The following is a 27,040-nucleotide window of genomic DNA, read 5'->3' as shown; positions in this document are numbered from 1 at the left end:
ACATAATTTCCTAAACAAAATAGATCAACAATTTTTTCAATTCAGAGTTGTATGGAGGGAGAGGAGAGCGAGGGAGGGAGTGAGGGAAGACAGTGGAGGTTAACAAGCCAAGTCTATTTTTAGCCACCAATCCCATCCAGTTCCCCATCCAGTCCCCAAACCTATTCTGGAGTTAATTTGCTGCTGTGTTTTAGGAAATGGGTTCAGAGTTTGTGTATGTGTGTATGTATGTGTGTGTGTGTGTGTGTGTGTTTGTACGTGCATGCAAGTGTAAGTGTGTTAATTTGCCTCTGTGTTTTTAGGAAAAATAGCCTGTGGTTTGTGAAGGATATAATGGCCCTCTCTACTTTCTACTCTTTACTGAGCCCCATTTATGAGTCACATCCCCCACGGCGCCCCCCCCCCCCCCCCACACACACACGCACACACATGCACATACACACACACACACACACACACACACACAATACTTAATATGCTTTATACGCTGTCTGTGTGCATGCATGTGTGTGTACATTCTTAGAAAAAAGGGTTCTTCGTCTGTCCCCATAGGAGAACCCTTTTTGGTTCCAGGTTAAACCATTTTTGGTTACATTTAGAACCCTCTGCGGAAAGAGTTCTAAATGGAACCAAAAACGGTTCTACTTGGAACCAAAAGGTTTCTAACTGGAATCAAACAGGGTTCTTCAAAGGGTTCTCCTATGGGGACAGCCAAAGAACCCTTTTAGGTTCTAGATAGACGTTTTTCTAAGAGTGTAGGGATGTTTATGTTTATGTCTGCGTCTAGCAGGCCTACCTGCTGGTGTTTCTCAAACTCCAATTTGATGGGGGACTTGATGCAGTTGCAGGTGTCCTGGTAGGTCTGTCTGAGGGCCAGGTCCATCAGGTGCTTATGGTACGCTCCCGCCAGGTTACCACACGTAAAGATAATGATGTTAGCCAGGATCTGATCAAGGAAAGGAAAGGGTATAGGGTATAGGGTAGAGGAGGGGAATAAGAAAAGAAAAGAGAATACAATACAATTAGTCCTCCTAGAAAAGAAATATTACTCACAGACTGGTATATTTTACCAGTCAACCAATAGCATTCCATCGCATCCGCTGTGCATGCAGTCACCTTAGATGTGGACTCGAGTCACATGACTTGACATTTGATGACTTGAGACTGGACTTTATTGAAAATTCAATAACTTGTGACTTGGAGTCGACTTGGAGCCTCAAGACTCGGGACTCGACTTTGACTTGAGACTGATTACTTAAAATTATGTGGCCAGGTTTTGTAACGTTTTGGCACTCATTTTGTGGCACATAGTCTAAGCGGATTAGGCTATTCTCCACACATCCAGAGACAGTGTAGCACGTTCTCCCAGTCCTACCCTCCCCTCCCCTCTCCTTGCAAAAAAAGAAGATCGTCTAGTGAAACTCACACTGGGCCCTCTGATTGGACCAGAAAACTGTCAATCAACAGTCGCTTTGCTTATTCGATCTGGCTACCTACGTACGGCAATGCACCACATTTTGTCTAAAAAAACATCTGTTTCAGAACCAATAAAAAGGCGGGCTCACATATCCAGTTTAGTGACAAGAAAGAGCTTGTTTTATTATATCCGGTTTAACACAGTATCCTGCCTACCTACGTTAATATTATCCATATAAATACAGTTTAGCAACCTGCTATGGACGCATCTTTGCCAGAACAATAGGCTACCTGGTGATTTCATTGATCATATTTCAGATAGGCCTAGTTTGGGTGTGTTATAATGATATATACACACACACACACACACATATATATATATATATATATATATATATAAAAATAAATATATTTAAAAAAATATATATATAAAAAATGATATACCTCAGTGATAGCTGTAACTTCACACTGCCTTCAATACGTAGCTATGGGATGAAGATGTAACATTTTCTGGCGAACTAATTACGATATTTGTGAGGAAGAAAAAGGCTACAGACAGATCATGCTTTCCTTCCGATCCTGCAACCCCCGTTGCACAGAGGTAGGCTGTATGATCCTGCAACTCCCGTTGCACAGAGGTAGGCCGTATGATCCTACTAGGTCTGGACTCCAGAGAAGTGACAATGTGACATGATATCCCTAGTTGACATTGACTACTAACAGTAATGACTTTAAGCTCAAAACGCAGGTGTGAAACGCTGTTTATTTATGTATCTTGCGTTTTCAAAATGCATCACCGTTTATGGCTGTAATGACAGACACCTTTGCTCAGCGATTGTGCGTTCTTTTTCATTTCATCCTGTGCGCACTTTTTCGCCCTGCGTGCTTGTCGGGCGCTGTGGTCTCAAGCTTTCAACCACTCCTTTTAGGGGGGTCGCGGATCAAAACGTTAAGCGAATAGAGGGATGATTTGATGTACAGCTTATAAGATCAGGTGCAGCGCCACCGTGAAATTGTAGGGAGAGAAGATTGCCATAAATAAATATGCAGCTCCAAAACTTGATTAAGCATATTATCTGTTTACTTTGCGAGCTCACCAGCAATGGGTGGTCTTTTGTTATGCCAAAATTGCTTGGAATGTATCATTTACTTATGATGCTTGCATTTTGAATTTGTTATTATATTATTATATAATAAAAATGTTCTGTAGAAAAAAATATGAAAAGGGCTCTCTGGTAGCCTCAATAAATAGACAAACATTTCGTGACCTTGGGACAATAAGGTTCTATCTGCGCAAAGCATAGTTCTGAGATATTTAGCATCAAAGTTTTCACATCCCAGATTTCAGAACTTTTTGGTAGTGAATTCTTCATTCATAACCCATTAAGGTCCTCACCTTAAAGGTATCTAAAGTACAGAGTATCAAAGTCCTGCGACATTTATACATCCGTTTTTGTAGGGGTGTGCAATCTCAGATAGAACCTTATGGCTCAGACATGTCAATCTGGGTTCAGCTATAAGGTTCCAGCTGACTCTTCTGAGTTAGACATGTTCAGTTTTTAAGAAGACCAGTGACGCCTGTTTTTTTTTTATTTGTTTCCTGTTTTGCATGTTATTTTAGCATTAATATGCTTCACGTATCCATTTGCAAACAATGTCAAAAATAAATCATCATTGAGTTAATAGCCGCATACAAACATGGTCTCTTTTTTGCTTTCTTAAGTAGAGCAGCTCCAAAATGCAGGTGTTTCAGCCTAGTTCAGTGTCGTCTGTGGTGGTGGGGCAGCCAGCGGAAAACACTGAGCGTAGGGGTTGGTAATGTTCCCTAGCTGCGCCGTGATTGGCTCAGTGTTCTGTCACTCATGGGGACACTACGTCGCCGCAAAATCTACGGGTAGAGCTAGAAAATTCAAAAAAAGCCCCTTGGGTGCTGCCGTGAACTTACATTAGAAGTGCCCATCCAAGAAGGCTCAAGATCATTGGCCACAGATAAAATGATGTCAAATCACGTTATATCTACTGTAGCTTTGATTGGACTGATCATGTCAACATCATACTTTCAAAATCTTAGCTAGCAAGCTAGACAATTGACACAGCGTAGTCCGGGTTCGGGGAGGGTTCAGCCGTCCGGGATGCCCTTGTCTCATCGGGCTCTAGCGACTCCATGTGTTGGGCCGGACATCTGCAAGCTGACTCCGGTTGTCAGTTTGACAGTGTTACCTCTGAGACATTGGTGCGGCTGGCTTCCTGGTTAAGTGAGCAAGAAGCAGTGCGGCTTGGCTCTCAAATTTTGGCAAGTCCGTACGGGAGTTGGAGCGATAAGACAAGATCGTAACTACTAATTGGATATCACAAAATAAGGGGGTAATGCCATGGGCTAGGAAAGTTTGAATACATTGGCCATGCTATCAATCTAGCATGACTTCTGCCACTTTCAAAACAACTGGAAACTCAGAACTGGAAAATCTCAGACTTCAGTGTGTTCAAGACAACTGGGAACTCGGATAAAACTAGGTCTGACTGGGAAAATACGGAAAATCATTTTTAACGGTCATCCAACTCTGAATTCTAAGTTGGGATTTCAGGCCTCTTTCTGGAGCCCACAAGAAGGACCTCTGCGTCACCTTCCTGTTCAAGTGAGCACAGCACAACAAAGTGAGTCCAAAAATGTCTTGTATGCTGCTGCATAAATAATGTAATATGCAACAGAGATATGTATACTGTAGCCAAGAAAGTAATACTAAGTGTATGTTGTGTTGTAAGCTGTTAGTAGCCCATGTGTCTCACCCACATCATTTGTAATGTTTAGTGCTTAGTTGTATAGTGGCTTTGCTGGCGTGCATCCACCCAGAAAAATGTGTTTGCCCCACTAAGATTTACATGCTATTTTACAAAGATAGTCAGAACACATCATCAAATACATTAAGAAATGTATTATGATCGTCAGACAAATTACTGTCATCACTGAAAAACGATGTGACAACATAATTTACTTGAAGATTCCTGACATCGTTGTTTTTTTGCTTGCGGGCCATTATTGCTGGCTAGACTAGCTAGACCATACTTAGAGGGACAAGGCAAAGACGTGTTCTGATTGGTCCATCTGTATTTGTGCAGGCTTGTGATTGGATTGCATATTTTGGCTTGAAGCGCCAAGTTCAAATGGATTTATGCAGATAGAACTAGTTTTGACATAAAATGTACTTTTTCAGAAATCTCCACAGACATATGAAGAACCATCTAAAGATTTGTTTTATATGTATCTAACTCATTTCTGACTAAAATGTCAGAGAGAACCTTATAGTCCCCAGGTCACAATTTGTAGTTGAACAAGACATTGCATGCATAGATTTTTTTAAACTCGACTCGAGACTCAACTTAGAATGCACGACTTGGACTTGACTCGAGATTTGACCCGTTCTACTTCTGAGTCGACATGATACTCAGACATTAAGACTTGAAACTAGCTTGTGACTTGAATATTATTAGTGACTTGGTCTCACCTCTGGCAATCCCAGTGGCATCACACATCAGAGAGACCCCCTAACTGAGCCTCATACAGACAGGATGCAACTTCACAATGGTCAGCTGGTGGAAAAGCAGGGGTATAGAAGAACACAGATGCTATTGGAGACTTGAGTCAAATCCTGAAAGAGTCACCTGTGAATGACTCAATCAAGAGAAATACAAATCTCTCTCTCATCTCCTCCCTCTCTCTAACACACACGAAGATGAGACTCCTAAAGATAAGGTTAGTGTCTGACGCCAGTGCAGATGCAGTCTCCCATATTCTAATCACTCAATGTCCATCTATACAACTCCATAACACATTATTGCCCTATAAACCTGCCCTAGTACACACATCTTGTTCATTTAGTTCCCCACTAGGTCAACATCAGGCTCATCAAAGCCCTGTAAATAAATAGACACAGGTCTTTAGAAGACCAGGCAATAAGTACGTTTATTACATTTACGTTTATTTACAGAGACCTCCAAAGGGTTTTTCCAGTAAACCATGGTGTATGTGTGTGTGTATGTATGTGTGTGTGTGTGTGTGTGTGTGTGTGTGTGTGTGTGTGTGTGTGTGTGTGTGTGTGTGTGTGTATGCAGGCACACAAACATGCACCCTTCAAAGTCTGTCACACGCTTGGCAGGCATGTACCTGCTCACACGCACGCACGCACGCACACACGCACAGACAAACACATACACGTTTGTTTACCTGAGAGGGATTGAGACTGGCTGTGGCTGTGTGTGTGTGTACCTGTGTTTGCATGTGCACTTGCCTGCCTGCCTGCACACACAGGTATGTGACAGACTTTGTGAGCAACATCCTAGCCTTTTATTTCTGCGTAGGCACTAATATTGTTAGCATTGACCAGCAGCACAGACATAATGACCACTAAGGCCTGTTGTAGCTCCACTGACCTAGCTAGCTTCTGTAGAGCAGGTTATTGTGTTCAGTTAATTTATTCAAAGGCTGCATCCCAGAAGGCAGCCTATCCCCTATGTTGTGCATTACTTTTGACCAGGGCCCATAGAGAATATGATGCTATTTGGGACAGAGGCTCAGCCTCTATCCCCGGCCCCAGTCAGTCTTTATAGGACAGTTCATTTAGACTGAGAGCTCTACTCTGGTAATGAAGAGTGTACTGAGGACACACAGAGTAGAGAGAGAGAGAGAGAGAGAGAGAGAGAGAGAGAGAGAGAGAGAGAGAGAGAGACCCTGGATAGAAGCAGTTTTACGTTTCTTGTCAAGAGTCTTGCCCTGAGTCAAAACTGAGTGGTTTCTGCTAGGTAGGCCAGGCAAAGCTGATAGGCTCATAAAAATGAGCTTTTGGGTCTTAATTAAAGGTTAGGGTTAGCAGTGTGGTTAAGGTTAGGGATAGGTTTAAAGTCAGATTTGATGACTTTACGGCTGTTCCAGCTAGAGACCAATCTGCAGAGCTGCCTCCAGTACATGAGTCATCTCAATAAATGCCAATGTGCTGGATAGAATGGGTCTCAATGAGTCACACACACACTCAGCTATTCCAGCTCTGTTCGAGGGCACTCTGTAAAGGTATGAGTCATCATCCACAGCTCAAACTGACTTACCATTAGGCAGAAGAGGCAATTGCCTCAGGCCTCACATCATCAAGGGGCCTCATGAGCTGTGCATAAAAAGTAAATACACAAATATACATATATAATAAATAAATAATAATACAATAATTTCTCCATTTGAGGGCCCCCGTGTGCCCCTTGAGACATAATAAATAATAATAATAATTTTTAAATCCCCATCCAAATCCGTCTGTTTAAGCTAGAGATATCTTTTTTGCATGGTCTGCGTCTCAATTCCATCTGAGGTGAAAGGTGGTCGAGCTATGGCGTGTTTGTCAGACCAGGAGACATCAGAAAATCGGTCTTCTCACGAAAACGCCTATAGCGTCCGAGCGGTTTGGGCTACATGATGAGACTCTCACGCCCACGATGGTGTTTTTCTGTTTTGCTCTACGACCCCCACAAGTGTCACGGGACTCGTCTGAATGTAAACCGGTACATGGGCCAAAAAATGTATGGAAGTGAACAGGGCATTTCCATGTAAAAAAAGGTATACAGGTAATTCGACAGTAAAAAATGAAATAAATCCTGAGCTTTCTTATATCTCAGATACAGAACAGACACTTTAAAAATGACTTCCTTTTGATAAAATGTTTGACTATCTGGTTTTCCATGTGGGAATTTGTTATTCAATGCGTTTCTATGGGCTAATAGCAGTAAGGCAAAAAATTCAGTGTTTCATCAAATATTTTTTTATATATTTTGTGGGGATTTCTACAAGGGTCCTACAATTCTAAATCAAATAGCTAAATTATCCTTGGTATGACCATGTTAAAACAATTCCATATGATAGCTTAGTAGACACCCAGCCCTGGGCCCTTAGACTCTAGGGGGATATAATAAGCATTTCTTTAGTAAAAAAAGAATGCTGCTGATAATACTGCTATTGTTGTCACGGCAGAGGCATCAGATACATGGTGTGTGTGTGTGTGTGTGTGTGTGTGTGTGTGTGTGTGTGTGTGTGTGTGTGTGTGTGTGTGTGTGTGTGTGTGTGTGTGTGTGTGTGTGTACTCATCCATCACTTTGCATTCGTGCATGTGTGTATGTGTTCAACAAAGGTGTGTGTGTGTGTTCTCTTACCTGCCACACCAGTGGTTCAAAGGCCTCTGCAGTAGACGCCAGACACACACTGAGTGTGATTGTGTGTGATAAACATGTGATGATGCTGGCTATGACTGCTCCTCTCATGGAGAACGGCAGCATGGTGTAAACCACAAACACTATGAACAGGAAGAAGGAGACCTGGGAGAAAGGAAGACAAAGGATATTACAGGGGGACACTTTAACATGTTACACCACAAACAGTGTGAACAGGAAGAATGAGATCTGGGAGAGAGGATGACGTAGGATATTACAGGGGGACACTTTAACATGTTACACCACAAACACTATGAACAGGAAGAAGGAGACCTAAGAGAGAGGAAGACACAGGATAAAACAGGGGGGACACTTTGACATGTTACATCACAAAAAGTAGGAAGTCATAGGGAGATTCTCAATTGGGGAAAAGTTTGTCCTCTCCTTGACTCCTCAGTCCTCCTCTCCTCCGTGACCCAGAAAGTGGTTGAGTGGTCAAGCAGAGTGTCAATTCGTTAGTAGGCAAACAAGGGAGTCTGCTCCCCTCCTCGATTATCTACTTCGGCAGAGGATGCACAAGGTTATCCTCACATTATATCCACCACACCCTCTTTGAATCAGCTGTTGTTTTCTTGAAGGAGAAAAGCATGCACACATTTTTAAATGATACGCATCTTATCCTTTTAGCATTAAAATATCTTGCTAAATTCATTTTTTATCACTTTACACATTTATTGTGGGATTCCACCCCTTTAAACATCCTTTGATGATGGAGAAGGATGGTCTCATTTCAAACAAGCGCATTTGTTTCCACGTTTCCTCTTCTCGCCTCTGCTCCTCGATTACCTTTGACCTGTTTCAAAGTGGAGAGGAGAGGACGGAGGAGAGCAAAACAAATTGAGATTCTCCCATTGAACATTACAGGGAGACAATTTAACATTGTCGGATTCGTGGTTAACTTTGAACATTAAGATATTAAAGACATGATAGATCAGACGCATAGTACATAAAGGATTGAGATCTGTAGAAAGACAGAGTGGCTGTGGAATGTGCTGGGTGGATGGGAGAGAGTCACGGGAGTGCGATAGGTGATACGAGAGGACATCTGTGGATTAGGCAAAGGAGGGGTTGAGGTCAGGAGGTCAGGTCAGATGCCCTGATGGGAGAAATAATGGTTTCTTATCCTGTTACTCTCTTCCTGTGGAACCATAAAATGTAAGGATTAGAGAGAAGGAGGGGTGTCTAAAGTGGAGTATATGTACAGTGGGGCAAAAAAGTATTTAGTCAGCCACCAATTGTGCAAGTTCTCCCACTTAAAAAGATGAGAGAGGCCTGTAATTTTCATCATAGGTACACTTCAACTATGACAGACAAAATGAGGAAAAAAATCCAGAACCTAGTGAATGACCTGCAGAGAGCTGGGACCAAAGTAACAAAGCCTACCATCAGTAACACACTACGCCGCCAGGGACTCAAATGCTGCAGATGTGTCCCCCTGCTTAAGCCAGTACATGTCCAGGCCCGTCTGAAGTTTGCAAGAGAGCATTTGGATGATCCAGAAGAAGATTGGGAGAATGTCATATAATATAACTTTTTGGTAAAAAACTCAACTCGTCGTGTTTGGAGGACAAAGAATGCTGAGTTACATCCAAAGAACACCATACCTACTGTGAAGCATGGGGGTGGAAACATCATGCTTTGGGGCTGTTTTTCTGTAAAGGGACCAGAACGACTGATCCGTGTAAAGGAAAGAATGAATGGGGCCATGTATCGTGAGATTTTGAGTGAAAACCTCCTTCCATCAGCAAGGGCATTGAAGATGAAACATGGCTGGATCTTTCAGCATGACAATGATCCCAAACACACCACCCGGGCAATGAAGGAGTGGCTTCGTAAGAAGCATTTCAAGGTCCTGGAGTGGCCTAGCCAGTCTCCAGATCTCAACCCTATATAAAACTTTGAAGGGAGTTGAAAGTCTGTGTTGTCCAGCAACAGCCCCAAAACATCACTGCTCTAGAGGAGATCTGCATGGAGGAATGGGCCAAAATACCAGCAACAGTGTGTGAAAACCTTGTGAAGACTTACAGAAAACGTTTGACCTCTGTCATTGCCAACAAAGGGTATATAACAAAGTATTGAGATAAACTTTTGTTATTGACCAAATACTTATTTTCCACCATAATTTGCCAATAAATTCATTAAAAATCCTACAATGTGATTTTCTGGATTTTTTTTCCTCATTTTGTCTGTCATAGTTGAAGTGTACCTATGATGATATTTTCAGGCCTCTCTCATCTTTTTAAGTGGGAGAACTTGCACAATTGGTGGCTGACTAAATACTTTTTTGCCCCACTGTATTTGTGATGGTGGGGACATGTTTTTGGCTGAATTACAGCTGTAAGGACCCTTTGGGAAGAATTAAACTTGGTTGGGCCTCCCGGGTGGCGCAGTGGTTAAGGGCGCTGTACTGCAGCGCCAGCTGTGCCATCAGAGTCCTGGGTTCGCGCCCAGGCTCTGTCGTAACCGGCCGCGACCGGGAGGTCCGTGGGGCGACGCACAATTGGCCTAGCGTCGCCCGGGTTAGGGAGGGCTTGGTCGGTAGGGGTGTCCTTGTCTCATCGCGCACCAGCGACTCCTGTGGCGGGCTGGGCGCAGTGTACGCTAGCCAAGGTGGCCAGGTGCACGGTGTTTCCTCCGGCGCATTGGTGCGGCTGGCTTCCGGGTTGGATGTGCGCTGTGTTAAAGAAGCAGCGGCTTGGTTGGTTGTGTATCGGAGGACGCATGACTTTCAACCTTCGTCTCTCCCGAGCCCGTACGGGAGTTGTAGCGATGAGACAAGATAGTAGCTACTACAACAATTGGATACTACGAAATTGGGGAGAAAAAGGGGGGAAAATTAAAAATTAAAAAAATAAATAAATAAAATAAAAATATTTAAACTTGGTTAAGCTTCTCTAGTTATTTACTCTGAAAAATTAGAACCTAACAACACTCCTTGTAACATTCTGTGACTTCCTCTCTCCCAGGTTGTCATCGTGTAACGATGTCAATTCTGTCACTGCTCTCTGTTCCACCAGGCATCAGCATAAACTTTTTTGTGACTCATATAAGTTTGGTCTACTGCATGAATCATGACTAGGGTTGCAAAATTCCAGTACTTTTCCCAAAATACCCAGGTTTTCAAAAAATCCTGTTTGTACGATTCTAGATTTCCTGTGCATTTCTTTTTGATTCCGGGAATCTTCCAAGTGGAATTTTTTTTAAAACCTGGGAATTTTGGAAAAGTGTCCAGAATTGTGCAAATCTAATCATGACTAATGGATCAAGTGTGTGCATTAGCCTACCGAGCTAAAGCCTTACATAGAAACTACACCGGCCACGTTGTGTGCGAGAGCATTGCAAAATAAATGTACACACACAGTGCAGTGAAAAAGTATGTTCCCCCTTTCTGATTTTCTCTATTTTTTAAAATATTTTTGACACGGAATGTTATCAGATCTTCAATCAAAACCATCAGACATAACGGGACCCATCTCGTCCAAAACTGTTATTCAATCATTGTTTCAATCTGTAATTGTATTTTTTTTGTCAACAATCTACACAAACCGATGGGGTAGTATTAGGGCCAAATAAAGAGGGAAATCAATTGCAAAGGGTGGTGGTACTTGGATTTCTTTGATATTTTTTGCACAATAGTACTTTAAAAAATAAAAATAATTAGAGAATAAAGTGGAAACATTTTAAGAATAAAGTCACAGTTATATTTCAAGATGAAAGTAGGGGATTTGGTTAAATGCATGTCTCCCAGGCTCCCTGTTGCTGTGCATGCCACCACAGGACCCTATTAGGATGTAGTGCCTGGCCTTAATAAACTGAAAGTTCTGTCAGTCACCACACTATTTTGTTGAGGTAGCCTAAATGTAGTCCTAAAATATTATGAGGTTATTCGCCTCCAGCAGTGGTCACCAACCTTTCGATCGCGATTGGCTGGTCGATCTCCAAGGTATTCCTAGTTGATCACCAAACATTTCTGTAAAAAAACTATGATAAATTCCTATTTTTTTATTTGTTTCATTCTGTTTGAAGTAGGTGCACTTGATTCAGCAGCAATAGCGCCGGGAAGGCATATTGTTCCCATTTTGAATAATTTTATGTGTCTGAAGGTAGAACACCGGCTACCCGGCAGGCCCAGAGAGCAAATCAAGTGCACCTATAAGCCTACCTCTGGCCAATCAAATAGCTCAGATCACCGTGTCTGCAGTTTCCTCAATCCATAGATTGTAAAAAGAAGCCTCAAATGCCCAGAAAAATTGATACTGTGAGATTACGAATACAGTAAAAGGCTTCTGTTTTTATGTGTAAGTTCATGTTTAAGTTGTTATTCAGCACCTTTATAAACCATATAAACTTTAAAAGCCACCAGCACTGCAGCTGCAATGAATGAGTATTGCAAAGTGTTCCAATAAACTTGCGTTGTTATTGTTAGCGGCTTGTGTATTTTTTAAATATCGAGGAATATTCCACTTTCTCTGGTCATAGGAGTAACAATATTAATTTGTTGCATGAGGAAGAAATAATTCAGTGCGACTTGAGTTTCGCCATTAGCTGGAACAGTCTTTTCTCAGCAGAGGGAAGGCTGACTATCAGATGCAGGCCATCAGTCCAGTAAAAAAATCTACACAGTATATATAATATATATACAGTACATGTAACCAACTTCCTATAGCCACGCAGAAGAAAGGCACACGGACACCTTCACTTCAGGTTGACTTGGTTTTTATTTGCAGTAAAAGACATCAAACAGTGATGACAGGCATTGACAGGACGGTCAGAATATCTCTCTCAGACTGAAGAGCAGGCAGACCAACTTTCCAAATAGGGGAGAAGCACTTAAAACCCACTAGTTGTTCTTTCAAGGAAAATAATACAAAAAGCTGTAAGTCTGAAGGCCTCTCGTATTGCCAACCTTAATACAATGGCAGCAAATATTCTTATGAATTCAGCAACACATAATGAAAGGAAACTTTATTACCATCACCCCTTTTCATGAAGTGAATGGTTTCACCCACTACTCTGCCCGGGAACTGCGGCGTTCTTTGATATCTACATTGCACACAGCGCGAGCGAGGTTGATGGAAACTCTACATTTTCACTTTGTCACACTCACCCCTGTAGAATTCCATCAACCCAGACAGACCTTAAAGACACATTACTTACGCGGGAACTTTAAACTACGGTGTTTATCACAGCTGCTTTTAACTTCAGGTGTCAGCCTGTGGGATGGTTTTCTGTCCCGCTGTTAAACAGTGGGAGTAATAGTTCATCATTCTGAGAAATGACTGGACCCTCTTCAGTCCAGGGTTTTCCCATCCATCTCCATGAGGATGTCATCTCACTGATGGCCGTCCCTTTCCCCTCGTCAGTCTGAATCCCTTTTTGAGATGTCACATGGCCCAAGAATTTCATAAAACGCAGAAGGAAGTGCCACTTATTTGGGGCAAGCTTCAAATTGTTGTTTGAGAGTCTACTGAAAACCAGCTCCAACTGTTTCATCATCTAGATAGCACAACAGGGAGAGATAGTTCTGGTCTCCAAAGATTGACATCATCATCCTGCAAACATAACTGGGCTGTTGCAGTGGCCCTGAGCCATTCTGTTATATTCTAAAAGGCCAACTGGTGTGGTAATGACTGTGTATTTACGATCCTCTTCCTGTATGGGAATATTGTAAAATCCAGATGTCAGATCCATTGTGCTGAAAAGGCTGTTTACCCTAATGACGGCAGTGGATCGTCTTGATTTGTTAGGGGATAAGCATCCTTCTCAGGTCTCGCATTGAGCCATCAGAAATCTGTACAGATTCTGAGTTCACCATTTGGTTTCCAGACAAGAACAAGAGGGTATGCCCACTCACTATTCGATTTCCCGAGGAAGTCACATTCTTCCATTTCCTTCAAGTTTTGTTTCAGTTTTTGGAAGTCACATGGTGGCACTCTGTGGTAAGGAAGTCTGAAAGGCCTCTCATCGTTCAGTCTTATTCTATGCACAAAGTCTCTTGCTTCGCTACATTCTAGTTTCCCTCCGGAAAATATGCTGTGATATTTCATAACCAGGTCTGCCATCTTGTTTTTCCATTCATCTGATACTTCACAGGAGGCAATGTCAACATCAGTCAGACACATTTCTTTCAACACATCAGCATATGTGCGTTCTGTTCAGTTGTGGTTCCAATGATTTTCTGTGCGGCATCTTGTTTATCATAACATTGTCCACAGCAGCTGCTGTTTAACTCCAGGTCTTCTAAAGCTATAGAGGAGTAGACTGTACATCTGCCAGTTTTGCATTGTGCTTCAGTGTAACTGGGCAATCTTGGAGATTTGTGGGGATCCATTTGTCACAGCAGAGTGGGCATACAGTACGACCCACTAACAAACTCCTCTGTTCTCCACGGTACGTTGTGTGCTCTACAATAACAGGACTGCCAATGGAAAAGGGCCCTTCTCCTTTCAGCCTACCTCAGACTAATTGTTCATGTTTTGGGGATAGTGTCACACACCGGTTGAAAACGAAGGTGGCAACTTTTTTTTCAGGCATTTTACTTTGTTGCCACCGGTCAACATTTGCCAGTGTGCTTAGAAGTGCATCTGATTCATCAGAAAGGCCATTGGCTGGTTGTGATATTGTTTTCCAATATCCCTCTGTACTTTTCAATAGATGGAGGACATGTTTCAGTACATTTTATTGTTAGATCAGAATCGCCGTCATAATCATTGGCCTGTACAGAGAATTAAGTCAAAACCACAGGTCCAAATCCCCACCTCCTTCCATGGCTTTGGAAAGGGCCGATGTAGCAAGCTAGCTACTGCAGGACATCAACACAAGCAGACCAGAAACACATGTTTTTCTGAAAATGACATTTTGCTTAGGATGTCATTTGATTGGTGTGGAGCAAAATCCAAATTGGCCCCCCTTGAGGGGAATTTAACTGTTCAAATGCTTGTTGGCATCAATCAACCAAATGCTACGGTAGCAACATGTCACACTATTTTGGTCCAGGTAGCATGAGATACAGGGGCTACACATACTGAGACAGAGGGGTGCTGTTTTCCTGTCCAGACAGCATGAGATACAGGGGCTACACATACTGAGACAGAGGGGTGCTGTTTTCCTGTCCAGACAGCATGAGATACAGGGACTACACATACTGAGACAGAGGGGTGCTGTTTCCCTGTCCAGACAGCATGAGATACATGGGCTACACATACTGAGACAGAGGGGTGCTGTTTCCCTGTCCAGACAGCATGAGATACAGGTGCTACACATACTGAGACAGAGGGGTGCTGTTTCCCTGTCCAGACAGCATGAGATACAGGTGCTGCACATACTGAGACAGAGGGGTGCTGTTTCCCTGTCCAGACAGCATGAGATACAGGGGCTACACATACTGAGACAGAGGGGTGCTGTTTCCCTGTCCAGACAGCATGAGATACAGGTGCTACACATACTGAGACAGAGGGGTGCTGTTTTCCTGTCCAGGTAGCATGAGATACAGGGGCTACACATACTGAGACAGAGGGGTGCTGTTTTCCTGTCCAGACAGCATGAGATACAGGGGCTACACATACTGAGACAGAGGGGTGCTGTTTCCCTGTCCAGACAGCATGAGATACAGGTGCTACACATACTGAGACAGAGGGGTGCTGCTTTCCTGTCCAGACAGTATGAGATACAGGTGCTACACATACTGAGACAGAGGGGTGCTGTTTTCCTGTCCAGACAGCATGAGATACAGGGGCTACACATACTGAGACAGAGGGGTGCTGTTTTCCTGTCCAGACAGCATGAGATACAGGGGCTACACATACTGAGACAGAGGGATGCTGTTTCCCTGTCCAGACAGCATGAGATACAGGGGCTACACATACTGAGACAGAGGGGTGCTGTTTCCCTGTCCAGACAGCATGAGATACAGGGGCTACACATACTGAGACAGAGGGGTGCTGTTTCCCTTGCTCGGATGATTTTTCTGGTGAGATTCAGCCACTTGCAAATTAACGGAAAATTATGAAAACACAGAGACCAAATACGTTATTATTATTATTATTATTATATATGTACACCACCGGTCAAAGGTTTTAGAACACCTACTCATGCAAGGGTTTTTCTTTATTTCTTTAACACTTTTTTTGGATACTACATGATTCCATATGTGTTATTTCATAGTTTTGATGTCTTCACTAATTTTTCTACAATGTAGAAAATAGTAGAAATAAAGAAAAACCCTTGAATGAGTAGGTGTTCTAAAACTTTGGACCGGTAGTGTATATATATTTTTTTATATTTGGGGAAGCCTGACTTCCCTTGGCATCCATGAATACACGTCACTTCTAAAATAACAACCCAATGTTCATCTCCCAGGACAAATTAGCTAGCAATAGCAAGCTAGCTAAATGTCCATGTTTCATGTGTGTTTGACATGCCCCCAAATGAATATAGTTGTTTCACAGTTGTTTTTTATATTTGAACCTGTGTGTGATGATCGTATCTGGTGTGGATGGACAAAATTAACATGCGTGCGATAGCAAGTCTACTCATATAGACAGTGGTATTGTGAACCTTTAGCAGTACAGATCTGTTAAAAACAGCACAAATCATATCACATGTTATAGCAATACTGATATACCAGGATCAGAACAGGAAAGGAGGAGCTGGACGCAGGAAATAAACAAAACAGATAGGGGGCTCATGGCTCAGAGCGTATCCCATCACAACCTGTGACCCTGACTCCCCGCAGCACCCTGGACAACAACCAACAGTAGTGTCTGACAGGGACCGGAAGTAGGAAGTGGAACAGGAAGTCAACAAAAGGTCAGGATTAGGGTTCAGGAGGACAAAAGGAAAGACAGAGAGATGACAGACTGACTACTAGAGGGAGAGAGAGGTTGTTGAAAGAGAGATATAGAGAGATATTGAGTAGAGAGAGGGGTTGACACCAACCCACCAACTCTGACCTCCAACCCAATCATAAAAGAAAAACAAAAAGCTTAGTTGCTGCTAGCACATCATTTCTGCTATTTTTTTCATACACTTTATTTTCTATAGTCAAATGTTATATGGCCTACTTTTCCAACAACTTATATAGTGTGAGACTTGGGGGGTAGAAATGCTAATATTTGTTTTGTTTTTTTATGTTTTCTCATTGCTGACTTCCAAAAAGTTTGAAGAGACATGCTGACTGGGCGGGGTGCATATATTCATGAGCTCGCATTGACAGACAGCTGTTTGGAGATCCTATGGCCAAGAAACTTGAATGCAGTGAGCAGTGTTCCAGTAAAATCATCTCAAGCAAATTTGGTGAAACACAAAGCAACTCAAACAACGTTGAAATTGCTTTTTTTTTTTTATCCATCTCCCGTTTTTCGTGTCTCTTGTGATGCGGTTCTGAGCAGCACTGATGGATGTGTTGACATGACAACAGCATCAGAGTTTTGAGTGACCCTTCCCCGCCTTTTGTTCCATGCTGCCTGAAGACCTAGCTAGCCAGTAACTTGTTAACACCAGATACAGATAAAAGTGGAGACATAAGTACAGTATCTTTGCCATAAATTAGTATAAACTAATTGCTGACACCCTACATTCAAATTTTGGCACCAGTAGAGTAGCTATCTAGCTATATAAACCACGCCCCTCCGGAAACATGCATTCGCCGATGTTGGTTACAAGGCGGTACTTATTTAAATTAGCTAAGATAATATCATGTTACCATTGGTGTATTAATAAAATGAGAGTTAGGGTGATGTCACCCTATCCCTTAATAATCCCACCTCCTGCCTTCCAAGTGTTTGACATTGGAGAGGGGACCAGGAACTTTATCAATGTAGAAGCAATAGTCATTTTTCATATGTTGGTCATCATACATTGATTTGGTTTCATCCAAATATCATCCAATTTCATGAAAAACATGATTATGACTGTTGACCTTTAAAATAGAGAACACTTCTCTCCTGAGTTTTCCAGGAGCCAATTTGTGTGCGTGAGTTCTGGAAAGAGTTAAGTTGGAATGGGGGGAATTGATATACACTATCATTTCTCTACTCATTCTACCTTCCTTATCTCGCTTTCTCCCTGTTTCTTCTCAACCCTGCATTCTAATACCCTATCATTTCTCTAGTCCCTCTGCCTTCATTATCTCCCCGTCTCCTCTCAACCACCCTCCCAGCCCTGCATCCCGTCTCCCTGTTTCTTCTCAACCCTGCATTCTAATGACCCCTGTCCCATTCACTGAATCATACCTTTCTCCTTTTTTCCTCATTCTTTCTCTCTCCCACTCGCTCTCACACTCAATGCCTCTGACTTTCTCTTTCCATTTCTTTCTTTCTGTAGCGCTCTGTCTTTTCGCCCATCTCATCTCTCTCTCTCTGTCTCTCTCTTCATATCTCTAGCTCTCTCCTACTTCCCTTCCTTCTCTCTCCTTTTCTCTCTCCATCCCTTCTCTCTCTCTCCATATCCTCTCCCCCACCCCTTCTCTCTCTCTCCATCCTTTCTCTCTCTCTCCATCTCCTCTCTCCCCACCCCTTCTCTCTCTCTCCATCCTTTCTCTCTCTCTCCATCTCCTCTCTCCCCACCCCTTCTCTCTCTCTCCATCCCTTCTCTCTCTCTCCATCCCTTCTCTCTCTCTCCATCTCCTCTCTCCCCACCCCTTCTCTCTCTCTCCATCCCTTCTCTCTCTCTCCATCTCCTCTCTCCCCACCCCTTCTATCTCCTCTCCTCCCACCCATTCTCTCTCCATCTCCTCTCTCCCCACCCCTTCTCTCTCCTTCCCTTTCTCCATCTCTTCTCCTCCTCCTCTGGCTCCAGAGCCAGCCATCCAGCCAGGTTAGTGTGAGGGAGGGTTGTATTGTTTTGATGGTACCAGGTGTGCGGAGCTCAAGTACAATCTGCCTTCCACCAATACCTGCTCTCTCCGGAGAGATTAAATCAGGCCCAGACACAACCAACTCCTCAGCTAAAAGGGCTGTTCTGTGTGTGTGTGTGGTGTGGTGTGGTGTGGTGTGGTGTGGTGTGGTGTGGTGTGGTGTGGTGTGTGTGTGTGTGTGTGCATGTATGGGTGTGTGTGTGTGTGTGATAGATTGTGAGAGCCTCTGTTACTAAGCAGAACATAACCTGTTATAAACTTTCAGATTATTTATTTCTCTCTGGCCTGTGGTCTCTCTCTGTCTATAGGGAGTCCCCACCCCTATTTTTCTGTTTATCCCTACCCACACTCTCTCTCTCTGTATGAGGACAGACTGTAGTCTCAGCAGTAGTTACAGACAGTGTTATTTAGCTCATTGGGTTCCATCAATATGGTTGAGAGTGTTCTTCCTCCTGGCTCCAGGCTGGTTGACTCACAGCAAAGAGCCATTTATCTCCTTCTTATAGTCTGAGCCATTTACCATCATCACAGGACACCTGAGTGGTGTTCTATAACTGACCTACCTGTCATACAGTGCCTTCAGATAGTATTTTCACATTTTGTTGTGTTACAGACATTGAATATGCCTTTGAACATGGCGAAGTTATTAATTACACTTTGGATGGTGTATCAATACACCCAGTCACTACAAAGAAACAGGCGTCCTTCCTAACTCAGTTGCCAGGTAGGAAGGAAACCGCTCAGGGATTTCACCATGAGGCCAATGGTGACTTTAAAACCGTTACCGAGTTTAATGGCTGTAACAGGAGAAAACTGAGGCTGGATCAACAACATTGTTGCAGAGTGAAGAGAAGGAAGCCTTTACAGAATAAAAATATTCCAAAACATGCATCCTGTTTGCAACAAGGCACTAAAGTAATACTTCAAAAGATGTGGCAAAGAATTCACTTTTTGTCCTGAATACAAAGTATCATGTTTGGGGCAAATCCAATACAACACATTACTGAGTACCGCTCTCCATATTTTCAAGCATAGTGGTGGTTGCATCATGTTATGGGTATGCTTGTCATCATTAAGGACTGGGAAGTTTTTCAGTATGAACAAGAAACAGAATGGAGCTAAACACAGGCAATATCCTAGAGGAAAACCTGGTTCAGTCTGCTTTCCACCAGACACTGGGAGATGAATTCACCTTTCGACAGGACAATAACCTAAAACACAAGGTCAAATATACACTGGAGTTGCTTCCCAAATGACAGTGAATGTTTCTGAATGGCTGAGTTACATTTTGTGAATGAAATCTGCTTCAAAATCTATGGCAAGACTTAAACATGGTTGTCCTGCAATGATCAACAACCAGTTTGACAGAGCTTGGAGAATTTAGAAAATAATACCTTGCAAATATTGTACAATCCAGGTGTGTCACGCTCTTAGAGACTTACCCAGAAAGACTCACAGCTCTAATTTCTGCCAAAGCTGATACACTTATGTATACTTATGTAAATGTGATATTTCTGTATTTCATTTTCAATAAATTTGCTAAAATGTATAAAAACATGTTTTCACTTTGTCATTATGGGGTATTGTGTGTAGATGGGTGAGAAGAAAAAAAATAAGTTGAATCCATTTTAAATTCAGGCTGTAGCACAACAAAATGTGGTATGAATGCTTTCTGAAGGCAATGTATAATAACACTCGTTCTCCTTTCAACATGTTACCTCCTCAAGCTGCCTGCTAAGAATGTGAAATAACCACTGGAGAAATGATACGAGATTACTGTCTGTTTAAGGAGGAAACAGGAAGAGAGAGAGAGGTAGAGAGGGGTAGAGAGAGAGAGAGAGAAAGTGAAAGAGAATGTGAAAGAGAAAGAGGGAGAGAGAGCGAGAGAGAAAGAGAAAGAGGATGTGAAAGAGAAAGAGGGAGAGAGAGAGCGAGAGAGAAAGAGAAGGAGCGAGGGAGAGAGAGAGCGAGAGAGAGCGCGGGAGAGAGAGAGAGCGAGAGAGAAAGAGAGAGAGCGAGGGAGAGAGAGAGCGAGAGCGAGGGAGAGAGAGAGCCAGAGAGAGCGAGGGAGAGAGAGAGCGAGAGAGAAAGAGAGAGAGAAAGAGAGAGAGCGAGAGAGAAAGAGAGAGAGCGAGGGAGAGAAAGAGAGAGAGCGAGGGAGAGAGAGAGCCAGAGAGAGTGAGGGAGAGAGAGAGCGAGAGAGAAAGAGAGAGAGAGAGAGCGAGGGAGAGAGAAAGAGAGAGAGCGAGGGAGAGAGAGAGAGAGAGAGAGAGAGAGAGAGAGAGAGAGAAAGGTTGTTTAATAATGCAGTATGATTATGCTCTCACAGATGGAGAGATGGATAAAAATAGCTCCACCACGATGAGAGAAGCTAGGAGTAGAGAGGGGATGAGGGAGGGAGGGAGAGGGGGTATGAGGGAGGGAGGGAGAGAGAGAGTCAGTGCCGCCTCTAGCCTTTTGAGGGCCCTAAGCGAGATTTGTTTGGGGGTCCCTCCCACCTCGTGAGCAAAACAGTTTTGACAGTGGATACGTTTCCTGCAATTCTACACATTTTGCCAAGGGGTGTAGAGAAAGTGTTGCAGTTTTAAGCACACTTTCTACAATTCTTCACATTTTGCCATGACTTATGCCATGGTCATATGATGTCTGTGTGAGTGACTAACAAAATCAACAGGGGCCCCCTGGAGGTCAGGGCCCTGAACACATGACCTGCGTGCCCGGTCGGTAATTTGGTGATGATTATGCCTACTACAAGGTTTAGATAGCTGGCTAGACGACCTCACCTAGCAACCTACATTTTTTTTGCTGAGATGGGCTAATTGAGTGACTGACATAACAAGTGGAAACTGCTGGTGCACTACTGAGTTCCTTTTTGGTCGGGTGCCACCAAGCGACCGCAGGGCCCTGCACTCAGCGCATGATCTGCGTATAGGAAAAGGCGGCTCTGGAGAGTGGGATGCAGAGAGGGAGAGGGGGATGGAAGAAGAGAAACAGAGGGGGAGGGAGGGAAGGAGAGATGGTAGGAGAAGGAGAGGGGAGCAAGGTTGAGAGAGAGAGGGAAGGAGGAGAGAAACAGAGGGGGAGAGAGGGATGGAGAGAAGGTAGGAGAAGGAGAGGGGAGCAAGGTTGAGAGAGAGAGGGAAGGAGGAGAGGAACAGAGGGGAAAGGAGGGACAGAGAGAAGGTAGAGAAGGAGAGGGGGAGTGAGGGGGAGAGAGGGTGAAATGGAAGGAGACCTGGTAAGGTGAGGTAGAGGGGCAGAGGGATATAAATAGAATTTGCGAAATAAGCTGAGACAGAGAGACGTGGGAGGGACTGGGAGAGAGCGAGATAAAATGGAAAGGAAATTGGAATGAGAAAGGGAAGGAGGGAGGGTAAGGAGAGTAACATGAATAGGCCTATATTTAGAAAGGTCATGTATCAGTCTCCTGATCGTTCCCCTCCTGTGACCTAACACTTAAATCACACATGAGGAACAATTAGCACACACCTTATTATCTCTCAAATACAAGACACACACAAGCACATACACACACACAACAAGCTGGTAGTGTAGAGGTTAGGGAGGAGGGTTGCCGGGTCAAATCCCAGATCTGACAGGAAAATCTAGTGGTAAATGATTCTAAATACCATCTCCAGCCACAGTGGTCTTGAGCAAGGCACTCAACCATTAAAAGAATGGTTCTAGGAGTGCTGCACCGTGGCTGGCCCTGTGGCTCCAAACACTTGAATGTGTATCTCCAGGGATTGTGTTGAAAAGCAAAAAAGCTACGTTCTCTTTAATGGACAAATGGACAATAAAGTATTAATGGACAGTTTTCTTCTTCTACACAAACATGTACACACAACTCTGACCAACACGTACGCCTGACGCATGCGCGCACACACACACACACACACACACACACACACACACACACACACACACACATACACACACACACACACACCCCACCCCACCATCTCACCTGGTCCCAAGGACAGAGGATCCCCCCGGAGAACATGAAGAGGTAACCCATGGCAACCAGGCAGGCCCATATAAGGAGGGAGAAGAGGCGGAGCATGCGGTTGAAGACGGACTCTATGCAGACCAGGATGAAGATGGAGAGGAAGAGGAAGAGGGTGGTGGGCACGGTGATCAGGAACGCTAGGTGGTCCTCCATGTTCTGGAGAGAGAGAGGGAAGGAGAGAGGAAGGGAAGTAAAGAGAAGGAGAGAGGGAGAGAGAGACAGAGGGAGCGGACGGGGGGAGAGAAGGGAGGGTGGGGGAGTGGAGGGAAGTAAGACTAGGAGAGAAAAACTAGACTTTTTGTGTCCTCAATTCCTGAAGGAGACAGCTTCACACCGCCTCTCCCTCTGCTCCCCCCTCAGAACTGTAAATAGCTACTTCAAGCCTATAGAACCAGCGTGTGTGTGTGTGTGTGTGTGTGTGTGTGTGTGTGTGTGTGTGTGTGTGTGTGTGTGTGTGTGTGTGTGTGTGTGTGTGTGTGTGTGTGTAAAAATTGGTTTTGGTTTTGTGTTCAATTCCCGCAGAAATCACATACACCTAGCCAATTAAAAATGTTTGCACTCATTGTACAGACAGACAGACAGACAGACAGAGACCAGAGAAGGTGCTACTATGTCACTTCTATCCTCCCACTGTCACTGTTAGCATTTAAAACCTGTCAACACACATGCCAGCACCCTCTCTCACACACACGCACGCACGCACATAACCGGAAGGTTGCAAGATCAAATCCCCGAGCTGACAAGGTAAAAATCTGTTGTTCTACCCCTGAACAAGGCAGTAAGAATGTGTTCTTAACTGACTTGCCTAGTTAAATAAAACACTATCAGGCTACATTGACATGACCCCACCTGGCTACTGTGTGTGTGTCTCCCCCAGGTTAAAGTGACAGGTAGCCTGATGGTGTGGTATTGTAGTCAGAGGTCCATTAGCAAGAAGATCCCTCTAGAATCAAGGTGACATTTGATGTTTTGTAGGTCTCCAGAATGTCGGGAGGCAGCGTCAAAATTGTCCACTGGAGCAAAAAAAGAGCTTGGATTTAACCCAGATCTATATAATGAGAGACTGTAATTTAGACCACTGCACCCTCCACAATGAATTAACAAAGCCAATCAATTGCTAAACTAAACCCTGGAGTTGTTTTTCTAAACTCAACCAATTAGAATTAATGCATGAATTTAATTAAGCCAATTGCAAACCCTAATCAATCAGAATTAATGCCTAAATTGAACCCTATCCCAACCCTAACCAATCAGAATTAATGCCTAAATTGAACCCTATCCCAACCCTAACCAATCAGAATCAATGCCTAAAATGAACCCTATCCCAACCCTAACCAATCAGAATTAATGCCTAAATTGAACCCTATCCCAACCCTAACCAATCAGAATTAATGCCTAAATTGAACCCTATCCCAACCCTAAACGAATCGGAATGAATGATTTTCTGTTTTACTTAACCAAGTCGTAATTAATGCCAAAATCAAGGCAAGTCAAAACCGGCCACTAGGGGCAACAGTGAGCATTAGTACAATCTAGTAGGCTTGGGTTTTGTTAGGGCATTGTGCACATGGATGGCGGTGTAATTTGAGGGTCTTATGTTCAATCCCAGTTACTGGCACTGAGGTGTAAATAAACTATTTGAAATTTGGAGAAACGTGCACAAATGTCTAATTTTGCAGTGAGACTGTGAGAGCCTGTTGCCTTAGAGGTAGAGGCCGGATGGAGGTCAAGGCCTAATTCTCTGACATCCAGAGTACAGGGTCTGAATCAAATATTTACCCTTCCCTTCTGACCCTCTAAGAGTTGATCAATTATAGAACAATACAGAAAAGTCCATCATTTTCCAAGTGAGGAACATTTTGCATGAGCACATTGAGAGCCTAGAATATTATCAGAAGTCCCTGCATATGGTGATCCTGTGAACAGTAGAATACAGTCTATCATTCTGCAGCTTTATGATTTGTATTTCATGATTCTATGGTAGAATAATGTTGTTCTGTGATGATCTAATGGTAGAAAACACTGTTGTTATAAGGTTCTATGGTAGAATAGTGTTGTTCTGTGATGATTCTATGGTAGAACACACTGGTGCTCGCTGGTTCTATGGTAGAATACACTGGTGCTCTCTGGTTCTATGGTAGACAAGTGCTGTTCTGTGATGATTCTATGGTAGAATACACTGGTGCTCGCTGGTTCTATGGTAGAATACACTGGTGCTCGCTGGTTCTATGGTAGAATAGTGCTGCTCTGTGATGATTCTAAGGTAGAATACACTGGTGCTCCCTGGTTCTATGGTAGAATAGTGCTGCTCTGTGATGATTCTAAGGTAGAATACACTGGTGCTCCCTGGTTCTATGGTAGAATACACTGGTGCTCTCTGGTTCTATGGTAGACAAGTGCTGTTCTGTGATGATTCTATGGTAGAATGCAGTAATGTTCTAATATGCTTCAATAGAGTTCCATTTGATTGATTTATTTGGTCATTTAGCAGACACTCTTATCCAGAGAGACTTACAGGAGCAATTAGGGTTAAGTGCCTTGTTCAATTTACAGGAGCAATTAGGGTTAAGTGCCTTGTTCAACTTACAGGAGCAATTAGGGTTAAGTGCCTTGTTCAACTTACAGGAGCAATTAGGGTTAAGTGCCTTGTTCAACTTACAAGAGCAATTAGGGTTAAGTGCCTTGTTCAACTTACAGGAGCAATTAGGGTTAAGTGCCTTGTTCAACTTACAGGAGCAATTAGGGTTAAGTGCCTTGTTCAACTTACAGGAGCAATTAGGGTTAAGTGCCTTGTTCAAGGGCACAGACATATTTTTCACCTAGTTGGCTCTGGGATTCAAACCAACAACCTTTTGGTTACTGGCCCAATGCTCTTATCTTCTACTGCTAGGCTACCTGCCACCCCTCTATGGTTAAATAGATTGTTGCTCTACGCTTCTATGCTAGAACACATGGGTGCTTTATATTTCTATGCTAGAACACATGGGTGCTCTATATTTCTATGCTAGAACACATGGGTGCTTTATATTTATATGCTAGAACACATGGGTGCTTTATATTTATATGCTAGAACACATGGGTGATTTATATTTCTATGCTAGAACACATGGGTGCTTTATATTTATATGCTAGAACACATGGGTGCTCTATATTTCTATGCTAGAACACATGGGTGCTTTATATTTATATGCTAGAACACATGGGTGATTTATATTTCTATGCTAGAACACATGGGTGCTTTATATTTATATGCTAGAACACATGGGTGCTTTATATTTCTATGCTAGAATAGGATGGCGCTCTACGTTTCAATGATAGTATAAGTATGAGTCGGGGTGTTTGGAGCCAGGCTGAGGTGAAGGGGACATATTGTTAGGGGGGTAGAGAAATGCATTAACAGCAGTAAATTTACTCAGGGGACTACTAGCTAGCTACTGACTTCCCAAGCGTCACAGAGAACAAACACCCAGAGAGAATTATAATGAGCTTTAAATATATATACACTCACAATGCATACACAGAGCGCAGACACACATGTACATACGTATCTACGTACGCATGCACAACACACACAACAAACACACCGCTACGGTCACAGCCATTAATACCAATGCTCATTTCATCCCTAAACCACGCTCATGAATATTTGATCCTGTGTATAAAAGACCAATTAATGCAGTGACTCACTAACTGTGTGATTAGCAACATAATGCCTTAGTTTACCTTTGTCACACACACATGCTCGCAGGAACACACTTGCAGACACACATACATATGAACACACCAGTGGTGTGTATTCATGGATGTCAAAGGAAGTTAACCCCCCCCCCCCAGGTAGCCTAGGACAACAAAAAAATAGCCAGGTAGCCTAGCATAACAAAAAAATTGCCAGGTAGCCTAGGATAACAAAAAAATAGCCAGGTAGCCTAGGGCAACAAAAAATAGCCAGGTAGCCTAGCATAACAAAACAATTGCCAGGTAGCCTAGGATAACAAAAAAATAGCCAGGTAGCCTAGGGCAACAAAAAAATAGCCAGGTAGCCTAGCATAACAAAAAAATTGCCAGGTAGCCTAGGATAACAAAAAAATAGTCAGGTAGCCTAGGATAACAAAAACATTGTCAGGTAGCCTAGGACAACAGAAAATAGCCAGGTAGCCTAGGACAACAGAAAATAGCCAGGTAGCCTAGGACAACAGAAAATAGCCAGGTAGCCTAGGACAACAGAAAATAGCCAGGTAGCCTAGGACAACAGAAAATAGCCAGGTAGCCTAGGACAACAGAAAATAGCCAGGTAGCCTAGGACAACAGAAAATAGCCAGGTAGCCTAGGACAACAGAAAATAGCCAGGTATTCTAGGACAACAGAAAATAGCCAGGTAGCCTAGGACAACAGAAAATAGCCAGGTAGCCTAGGACAACAGAAAATAGCCAGGTAGCCTAGGACAACAGAAAATAGCCAGGTAGCCTAGGACAACAGAAAATAGCCAGGTAGCCTAGGACAACAGAAAATAGCCAGGT

At 43.2% G+C, this 27,040-nt stretch overlaps 1 protein-coding gene across 2 annotated transcripts in view; it reads right to left on the bottom strand.

Moving 5' to 3' along the window:
* Positions 1–27,040, bottom strand: part of LOC139372698 (adenylate cyclase type 2-like) — an 86,124-nt gene that overhangs the window by 51,396 nt on the left and 7,688 nt on the right. For both annotated transcript variants that reach the window (XM_071112486.1, XM_071112487.1), the window contains exons 2-4: positions 22,482–22,679; positions 7,603–7,764; positions 797–946 (exon numbers count right to left, since the gene is read on the bottom strand). In XM_071112486.1, the coding sequence (XP_070968587.1) occupies positions 797–946; positions 7,603–7,764; positions 22,482–22,679 (510 nt within the window). The remainder of the gene's footprint in view (positions 1–796; positions 947–7,602; positions 7,765–22,481; positions 22,680–27,040) is intronic.

The sequence above is a fragment of the Oncorhynchus clarkii genome, chromosome 18, assembly GCF_045791955.1.
Source record: "Oncorhynchus clarkii lewisi isolate Uvic-CL-2024 chromosome 18, UVic_Ocla_1.0, whole genome shotgun sequence".
Lineage (NCBI taxonomy): Eukaryota > Metazoa > Chordata > Actinopteri > Salmoniformes > Salmonidae > Oncorhynchus > Oncorhynchus clarkii.
Note: the sequence above shows the minus strand (reverse complement) of the source record. Positions and strands in the feature narration are given on the sequence as shown.